This window comes from Montipora capricornis, chromosome 10, assembly GCF_036669925.1.
Source record: "Montipora capricornis isolate CH-2021 chromosome 10, ASM3666992v2, whole genome shotgun sequence".
Classification (NCBI taxonomy): Eukaryota; Metazoa; Cnidaria; class Anthozoa; order Scleractinia; family Acroporidae; genus Montipora; species Montipora capricornis.
Genome location: NC_090892.1, coordinates 2,366,168 through 2,375,500, shown reverse-complemented (window position 1 = coordinate 2,375,500; position 9,333 = coordinate 2,366,168). Strand labels below are relative to the sequence as shown.

At 38.6% G+C, this 9,333-nt stretch overlaps 2 protein-coding genes across 3 annotated transcripts in view; both read right to left on the bottom strand.

Moving 5' to 3' along the window:
- Positions 1 to 1,810, bottom strand: part of LOC138021598 (uncharacterized) — an 11,582-nt gene extending 9,772 nt beyond the window's left edge. Inside the window, 2 exon segments of the mRNA XM_068868504.1 lie at positions 655 to 857; positions 1,670 to 1,810. Of these exon segments, the coding sequence (XP_068724605.1) occupies positions 655 to 857; positions 1,670 to 1,743 (277 nt within the window). The 5' untranslated portion in view covers positions 1,744 to 1,810.
- Positions 1,811 to 2,307: 497 nt separating this feature from the next.
- Positions 2,308 to 9,064, bottom strand: LOC138020087 (uncharacterized). Of its 2 annotated transcripts, XM_068867084.1 has the most exons (7): positions 8,636 to 9,064; positions 8,184 to 8,558; positions 7,708 to 7,802; positions 5,955 to 6,111; positions 5,301 to 5,370; positions 4,116 to 4,583; positions 2,308 to 3,345 (listed from the first exon to the last, which is right to left on the bottom strand). In XM_068867084.1, exons 1-7 carry the CDS (start codon positions 8,945 to 8,947, stop codon positions 3,257 to 3,259), a joined length of 1,566 nt encoding a protein of 521 aa, XP_068723185.1. In that variant the 5' UTR covers positions 8,948 to 9,064; the 3' UTR covers positions 2,308 to 3,256. The 2 variants fall into 2 exon arrangements, with proteins under 2 accessions (XP_068723185.1, XP_068723186.1); XM_068867085.1 differs by lacking the exon at positions 8,184 to 8,558.
- Positions 9,065 to 9,333: the final 269 nt, after the last annotated feature.

Here is a 9,333-nt window from a genome sequence, read left to right as displayed (position 1 = left end):
CTTATCAGCCCTACTTTCACCCTGGCAATCTCGCTTCATCAAGTTTCAATAGGCCATAGCCCACTTCGGAAAATACCATAATATTCTTTGTTTGTCCCCCCAAATTTTGCATCATTTGTTGTCGAAAGTTTCAAAAGGGTGACAAAAAGCAAGGATGGACAAAAATTCGGCGGGTGAAAAAGAAGGCAGTAAATTCAGAACATTGAAAACCTGTACTGAACAGCTCAAGATCGATATATCCATATTCTGGTAAAATCCGGCCGAGATTTTATCGGCAAATATAACAAATTTGTCCTATTAAAGTAGGTAAAAAAGAAAAGAAGACTGACATTGTCTTAACTTGAACTGAAAAGCTAAGAATCGCGCATGATAACATATAGAGCATTGGAACATAAAATAGAGAGCAAGACAGATCAACATTTAAGGGGTCTTTCTGCAGGTACCAGCGAGCATTATGTTTTTGGTCACTTGGGATTAGTCTTTATTTGGAATATCGTTTTGTTTTCTGCCTTTTGTTTCTTTGTTTTACGTAATTTCTACTCCGGTACTTGCAGAAGCTGGCTATGTAAAGGAAATCGAATTTTTAACGAATTCTGTATTCAAACTTTTTGTGAAAAACAGTTTTCGATCGGACACACTTCTTTTGTTAGGTACCTTTGTTTCGATTATTTTTGAAAAGTCGGTGAATAAATGCCACCATGTAGATATCGAATTTGTGATTGTTGCAGAAGAATCGCAAATCTTCCTCCCAATTTGATCGGCTCACTCTGTGGGCGATAGAATTTTGTCCCCAGTACCCCACCAGCAACTGCCGGTTGGGAAGTGACCGTTTGGCTGCAAACGCAACTGTAGTCTTTCTGAAAAAAAAAAAAAAAAACTCCGAACAACAGGTATTTAAAAAGTTTAAAGCAATTAAGGCTTTCATAAAGCCGCCTAAATTTAAGGAGGAGCATCCGCTCTTAGCCTGGTCATAAAAGTCAACGCCTTGCCCTTTAGGGACCAGCCCACCCAAGGTTAAAGTGCTTTTCTATGCTTGTAATTATAACATATATTAGAAAGCTTTTTGGTGTGTAATCCTTGCGAGTATATAAATTTTCATATATTTTAGCAGTGGAATTGACATGAAATGAAATGAAAATTAGAAAGATCATTGCAGTTAGATAAGCAACTTAAGAATTGCCATGAAAACCTGAGAAAATCTAGGCAGGAACGGGATGCGAACCGCGCATGACCATGCGCCGGCTCAGTTTGGAGAGCGCGAAGTCAAGAGTTCATTGCTTGTACTAAGTGCAATGACCTTTCTACCTTTCATGTCTTAAAGGACTTTACTTTATTTTACAAAGAATTCGAAATTTTCTAATGCTACAGTTGATTGACCATAATCATCCGTGGGAGAGGATGTCTTTGGATTTGTTTTTCAACTTTTCACTTTCGTCGAAAGAAGAGTTTGTTTTCTAATAGGAACAGCTTGAGAAATTCACGGCATATACAAAGTTTTTCCTTTTTTTCTTATTCCAACTCAACACTTTTCACTACTAAGAGAAAGTCCATAGTTTGGATATGTACTTTGTTACGCTTTTTAATGAGCAACAAAGTAAAACTACTTTGGATAAAACTTTTGTATTGGAATCGGCAGGCGGAAATAAAAGCACAAAATCTTACTTTTTACCTCACAGCATTTAAAAATGTTTCTCCTCCAGAAGCTTCTTTAAAAAGAACCAAAAGGACCAAGAAAGTGACCATATTCGATACCTCGTTGGAAAACCTGACTGTCTCAGAAGGGAATGTGCTCACAAATTGAACGATTTAAAATGGAACATTTCGAGTCATGCTGCGAGGAGACTGGGTACGAATGTTTTTTAAAGCATCATTAAACTACAAATTTAATGATTTTTGTTTTTACAGAAACCAAACTCAAAGTCATACATCCCCCTAAATGTGAAAGCTATAATTTTTGGAGGGCTTAATCTTGGTGAGCAAAATCGATTTGTGCGTTCGATTCCCAGGTCTTTCAGTTGGCCGAACACCTGTTCATACAGTGTGTGGCGGTTCGGAAAACAATGTGTGTTTGGGGAAAATGCCGAATTAGTAATGCATTTGACTTTGGTTTGTACTGCTCTCTGCGTTCTCACCATGTAAAATATCAGTTATAACTTCGATATAAATTCACATAAAACAATGATTGCCATTATTTACGACGGTTAAATTATTTGTAACAATTACAGTGATATGTTCAAGTTGTGGTCATCGTTGGCTCTTTGTTTTCTGGAGCGGTTCAAAAGATGGAGGGATAATAACAATATCTAATTTTCAAGCATTATGCGCTGAATAAGCGCTATCGAAGTTTATTTTATTTATTTGTTCTTTCATTCCTTTATCATATCTTTACCACAAAGAAATCTGAATACATAACCCTTTTACTCTAACGCCAGACGATTTTTCTTGTTAACGAAGAACTCCCTTAGGGCAAAAATGGATCACAACAACTATGCGTCTCCTTATAAACTACGAATACGTCCGCTTGAAAAGATCAATAAAATAAATCCCGCTTGTTTACCAAAAAGCGAAGTCCTAAAAACGCCGGTTAAACCTTAAACAATATGAGGGGTACCAAGGGCTTTCACCCATCTGCTTGTGTTTTATTCTAAAGGTAGTCTCCTTAAAAAACACAGATCACAAAGAAAGCAAATATGACTGCCGGTTAGGTGATCTCGGTTGTTCAGTCATACAGCTGTTAGAAAAGTAAAATAAACAGCTGCCAAGGACTGTTTTGTCAACTGTTCTTTCTGTCTAGCATATTCGGCATGCTGCAGCCGAAAATATTGAAACTGTTCAGTATTGTTCCCTTGGACTTGAAACCAATCTTCCATACGACTCGTCATTTGAAATATTTTTTTACAGCATTACTGTTATTACAATTAGAATTCCTAAGTTTTGAGCCTTTATTAGCATATATTTAACTTTATCTAATCTTGTTTCGAATAACAATAACTGATTTCATAAGGAATATTAAAATTTTAAAACCTTTTAGTTCTCAAATTTACAAATTTACATCGACGTTATCAAATCTCTCTCTAGATCAAGGGCGTAGCCTGTTTGCTCTTGCAATTTCGTATTTTATATACCAGATTGAACTTAACTTATTGTCTGACTCATTGCTTGGAACTTATAAAAGAAAATAATTGATACGGTGCTTTCTATTGGCTACTAAGAAGAAGCTGTCCATTGTTTTACTAAACAAGTATTAAATTGTTTCTTAACATGATGTCACTTCATTATTTAGCATTCGCTCATCCTCTTTGCATGGTTTGCGGAGAATAAGACCTGTTTGAGAAGCTTCCGGGTCTGTTTTCAAAAAAGAAAGAAAAAGTGTGAGTAATAATTTCGTAAACTAAACCGACTGCTCGGAGTTTAAAAAGAGGCATTCTTCCTGTAAGGAATGATGCTGTTTGTGTCGTCAACTTTGACCCACTTTGTTCACGTGATGCATTGGGCTAGAAAAGTGAGCCAGTCATAGATAAGGGCGGAGTAAGGATGGTCTAGTTTAGACCGGATTGCAACCTCTGTGACGGGCGCTCTTAGCTGTACCTTCACGGAGTAAACTTGGATTACTGCAGTGTTTATAGCGAGGCTCCGAGCCCCTGCCCCGTTGTCTTTTCCCGGATTTCCATGTCTCAGCAAACTAGTGCCACCACTTGAATAGTGCACGGCTTACACTATTTAGTAATATTTTATATCAAGGCCGGGGATAAGTATCGACGTAAATGGGGTTATACTGATAGCTCCCCATATGGAAGAAATTAGCATTGTAATTCTAGGCATTCAACCTTATTTATTTTGTGCAAATGGTCGTTAAGCCAACAAGTTAAACTTCACCATCATCTTGGCTTCTGTTATCTTGGAAACATTTTAAAAGATCAGCTTATTCAACCAAGCCGATTGCAGTTAAAACGGCTTTTCTCGATCTCGGGCACGAAAAGTTATCGGGACTTTTCAGGAAACGGGCCCTAGGGCCGCTAATCATACGACATGCGCTGAAAGCAGGCAAACACTGGCCTTTAAGTTAGTCACCGATGCGCCCTTAACTGTGCACATGGAATAAAGATCATAATTACCTGAAGATTTAAATTTGTTTTTCCTTTTCTGACAGCAACAGTCCCAGACCGTTCCGACAATGAAGCACAGGATAATCAATCCAATCATAGTGCCGAATGGGATGAGATATTGTGACAGGTCTTTGAAGTAAACCCATTTAAACTCAAACTTGAGTTTTTCTTTGTTGAGCTTGTTGCACGAGTGTCCTGACCTTGAGTTTCTGCTCTTGTTTCCTGGATTTTTTTTTCTGCATTTCGCATTTATTGTCCTTTTTATACATTTGATGTACTTTTCCTCGGTATCAAATTCCATGGGTTCACCATCACTCGGTGCATAGTAAAACTCGGCACCAATGTGCAACGGTGCCATAAACTGAAGCACCTCCCAAATCTTATCATCCTTAATCTTGTCATCACAATGGAACACCAAGATAGAATCCAATTTCATCTCAGTTAACTTTTCAGCTGTCCTATTAGGTGCGTCGATGGCTAAAATTTACAACAGAACGTTTTAAAGTGATGTTTCTTTTTTTTTTTTCTAAAATTGAACCAAGCACAAACAATTTTTGTAAGCAGTTTTTAGGCTAAAGTACTCTCGTGGTAGAGAACAGGAAAAACTATGCAAATGGCTTTTAAGAATGCGTTTCTTTGTTTAACATTCTGAAATTTAGTTGCTATTGTTTCATCAATAATAATAATAATAATAATAATAATAATAATAATAATAATAATGGTGATGATGGATTTTATTAAAGTGTCAAGTCTTGCAGCTCTAGGGCACTACTTGGGGACACCGCTGTACATTAAACTGAATCAACGCAAATTCAAACGTTGGCTTTTGAGGAGAGGGGAAAACCGGAATCACCGGAGAAAAATCTCTCGGAGCAGAGTAGAGAGCCAAAAAAATCTCAACGCACATATGACGCCGAGTCTGTGAATTGAATCCGGACCACATAGTTGGGAGGGCGAGTGCTCTCACCACTCGGCGCCAGTCCTACTCCCATTTATCATTAAAAATTACGAATGCTGCAAAGTTGAAAATGTAATAAAAGTGTTGTAAAGATGGAAAATCCAAAGCTGTCATAGAAATAGCTTTACATCGCTACGTTTTCATTTAAGCGAGACTTAAAGTTTAATTTCATTGGTGGTCGAAAAAAGAAAATATTTTCGAATTTACGAACTCTTAAGAAGTAATTTCAATGATACCTTCAACAATTGTAAACCCCATAGTGTCGTCTACGTAATCTGAACCATCAAGAACACGTGGAACTCCAATCTAAAAGACATATTTTACAAATAAAAGGAAAAAAGGAATCGATTTTATGGCATTAATTAGAGCAGTAGAGGGAAATAATGTTTTCAACGCCCTGTTTACATTTTTTAAAGAAAATGCTTTTGTATCCGAAATAAATGAATTTCAGAATCGCGTACAAATAATTTTGTTAAAGTTGTCCTATTCTTGTTGTACAAAGCTCTTTACGTCAGAACAAGAAAACAACCGTCAGAACAAGAAAACAACCGTAACGCGTCAAAATGATTTAGCCACAGTTGGTTAGTGCACGGCCATCGGTGCGAGAGGTCAAGAGTTCGATTCCTTTTGACCTCACATCCTTGCTTCGACTTCTCCCCATTCTGTGTATCTTCAGGTAGCTTTTTCTGTGACTACATAACAAGCATTTTTTAAGGATTCAGTCCCTTCCTTTGCAGCGCACATGAGATCACTCTTGTTGGTTACACCAAACGCCTGGCGGAAACAAACCTTTCCTTAATTTAAAGCTGGAGTGGAGGTTCCCTCGTAGTTCACAATAAAATTGCACCACCTCAATCCAAAATAATGCATTCATTACAATCATTAGTTACCTTTTTATCGACTAAATGGTCGTCACTCTTGAGTTCCTGTGCTGTTAAACGGGAAGACACTTGAGCAGTGAACATGGACAGGAGAACAATACCTGCCACCATCCACACTGTCGCGAACAATCGAGCAAAACACGACTTTGGGGACTTGTCGCCATACCTACGTACGAAACATTCAATAAATCCCTAAAGTCTTTTTTACCGTTTTTACAGGGAAATAACGAAAAAACAACAGGGTCATAATGAAACAATCAGGGTGGAGATTCGTTTATATTTTAGGCTCATTATAAGTGATGAGATCCCCCCCCCTCCCCCCCACCCACTCGCCTTAGCACAATTTTATAAGAACATGCAATCTTTTAATCGTGGATTTGATTTGACTCTGTGGTATTGACTTGAATAACTGCGTAGCCACCAGTGTGGACCACAGATATCATGATATGTCAAACTGGATTGAAACCAGCAAAAAATGCAGAAAGAAAACATCTTCCAAACCATTTTCCACCTGAACACGAAAAGCGTTGACTGTGTAAGAACTTTCTTTTGATGTAGTATGGCCGTGTAGCCGCGTCGAGCCACAGAAAGCGCACAAAAAATGAAGCCTCGCTTATGTTCAGGTGAGTACCTGGTCACATTGGCATACATGGATGGGTGGACGTACGTAGGTACGTACGTACGTATGTATGTACGGACGGTTGATGACATCATGGCTATAAAACCAAGATTTCTCGCATCGATGGGTTAGCACTAACATATTTTCTTAACAATGTGCTCCGCGCGCGCGCACCATTGGCGCGCGCGGAGCTCCTCTACAAATACTATGGTGACTCTTACAGGTGAAACATTTTCTGATTTCAAGATTCAGACACAGCCCTTGTTTTGTTTTGTAATATTTTTTTCGATATCCATTGGTTTGCTCGAGATCCGTAGCGCTTGCCAAGAGGATCGCAGCTCTGAGAACGAGGATGGCTGAGGCAGTGCAGCAAGCACTAATGAATTGACTCTGTACAACTGTTGAACTTCCGTTGAGAAAGATAGTCAATGATTTTTTTTTGTAACTCCCGCTAGAATTTTATTGGGAATACCAGGGAACGAAATGGAAATAAATATTCATGTTTTTGTGATCACTTATTACTTAACCAATCCTCTTAGATCATTGAAATGTACTGTTCTTTTGTTTGAAATTTAAATGCCCAAAATGATGAGAAATACGCTTTCTGATGTTTCGTTTTCAAACATTTTTATGAAGTGGGGAGGGGGGGGGGGGGCATCACCGCCATGCCTCCATCCCCCACCCCTCCCAGCGAAGAACGGGCTTATACTCGTCCAATACGTCCTCCAAACCCAAAATCCCCAAACTGTTCCAAAATACAAGTTGCTGAAAATCTTTGTGCCCCCTCAGTTTTTCCAGGCCTGCTACGGGCCTGCGAAGAGAAATAAAATTTGCCCCTTTTAAAGTATCCTTCCTGTCATTATCAAAATCGCAAAACTCCTTGGTCTTTGTTGAATTATATTCATGCAATCGTAACATGACGGCTGAAGAGTTATAACTGCATTTTGAAGCACTTAAAGTTACTTCAGTCCGAGTATGCAACTTGAGTTATTTCGCTTAAAATTCACTATTTAATGCATTTAGCAAGGATAAAACACATTACCCTTTCATGACTACCATTATCTTTGTTTACTAAATTAGCGCGCTCCGCTTAGCAAAAATATTTCAACACAAAGTGCCAACAGCACCAAACTTTAAAATTACCCCACTGTTGCCATTGTAACAACTGCCCACCACATGCCGTCACAAATCCCTCGCCAAAACCGCCTCGGAAACTGTTCTGAATTCGCTCTGCTGTCCTTTAGAAATAAACAATTAAAATGTTAGTGACCTCAGGGAATAAAATGATGAATTCGCTTTTTGAGGATCATCAGTCAATCATCTGGCCCATTTTCTTTTCAAATAATGAATCATACACTTCTTTAGCTTTTTGACGAAGGCGTCAAATTATTTGTAAACGGAACCAGTTTAGTCGGATGCTAAGTTCATTCCAATTTTGTAAATTGCTCCTGGGCTTCCCAGATTCTACCCTGTGAAGATGCTATTCATTGCCAGTCAACCGGATAAACTTGCTTCGATTTCCTCTTGCCGCGCAAATCTCTCTTTTACATAAGCAAGCCACAAATGCCTGTGTACGGGCTTCTTTAAAGTTTCTCGATTACTTTCGTAATTTTACTTACCAGAACCCATACAATTATTCCCGAGAGAGCAGCACATGAAAAACATAACAGGAGAAGAGGCCATAACTCCAAGATGGCCAAATACGCGATCCTGACAAGATCTTTTTTGCTCGTGTCTCTGACCAGTGCCGGATGTATGCTAGCAAACGACAAAAATTCATTCTCACGATCCACTGTTGCTTTAAAAACTGGAAAATCGACTTCCACGTATTTCCTAACGCCTTTGTCGAGTTTGCTGCAGTGCTTAGAAGCGTTAGATAACTTTTCAGCCCATGTTTCCAAACGCGAGCCAAATTCTTTGGAGAAAAATGCAAAGTCGGCTGCCGGGAATTCCAAGTCCACTGAACTGATATTCCAAACCACGTTCTTTTGTCCCTGTGGAGATAACGTGTTTTGGATGTTGAAAAAATTAATATACGGCTATCGTGGGCATCAAGACTAGAATGGTTTACCTCGGTGGGCCGTAAGTGCTCGCTTTTGTTTTCATTTGCTTCCTTGCATCCAGAATCAGTGGGAAACACAACCTCCGGATTGGTAGCACTGCTATTATGGTCCTCCGAACTGGAAAGATTCCTTTTTGGTTTTTCTATTTTTTCGGTTCTGTTACCAGTTGAATTGTATCCCGGATTTAATTTCACAAGCTCAGCATCGGACACATTGACAGATCCAACAGATGATTTGGTATTATTTATCTGAGAATGTAAGCTTTCTGTGAAGAGTCCTCTGAAGCAAGCAAAAAAGAACAAAGCTTTGAAAAGAGACATGACTGTTCTTCAATACCTCTGTCAGAATGTATATGAATGCATTTTTCACTGGTCATAGGCAGCTATGGATAATTTTCCAACCGCCAATTCGTGATCCCAGTTGTTTGAATAATTAATCAGCAGAATAAACCAGATGCGCCACTTCCCATGAATTATAACCAAGTCTTGTATGTTGTTTATGGATAATAATCACTAAGCAGTGAGATGAGAATAACCGAAAATATTATTTTCTGCATTTCAAAAGAATAATTACATAATCATGAAAAAGATGATTTGTTTCACCCCTAACTCTTCTTTTTAGTATGTGATGGTGGTCTTCTCATCAAAGCGGTTCCACGATCATACTTATAAAGCCACAATCATTCATAAGGCAGACAGTTTTACTG

Coding starts and splice junctions, on each gene's coding strand:
- LOC138020087 (XM_068867084.1), bottom strand. CDS start 8,947: ATGTCTCTTTTCAAAGCTTTGTTCTTTTTTGCTTGCTTCAGAGGACTC. Junction 7,803..8,183: donor GAATAATTGTATGGGTTCTG/GTAAGTAAAATT, acceptor TTATTTCTAAAG/GACAGCAGAGCGAATTCAGA. Junction 6,112..7,707: donor GTTACAATGGCAACAGTGGG/GTAATTTTAAAG, acceptor TTTCGTACGTAG/GTATGGCGACAAGTCCCCAA.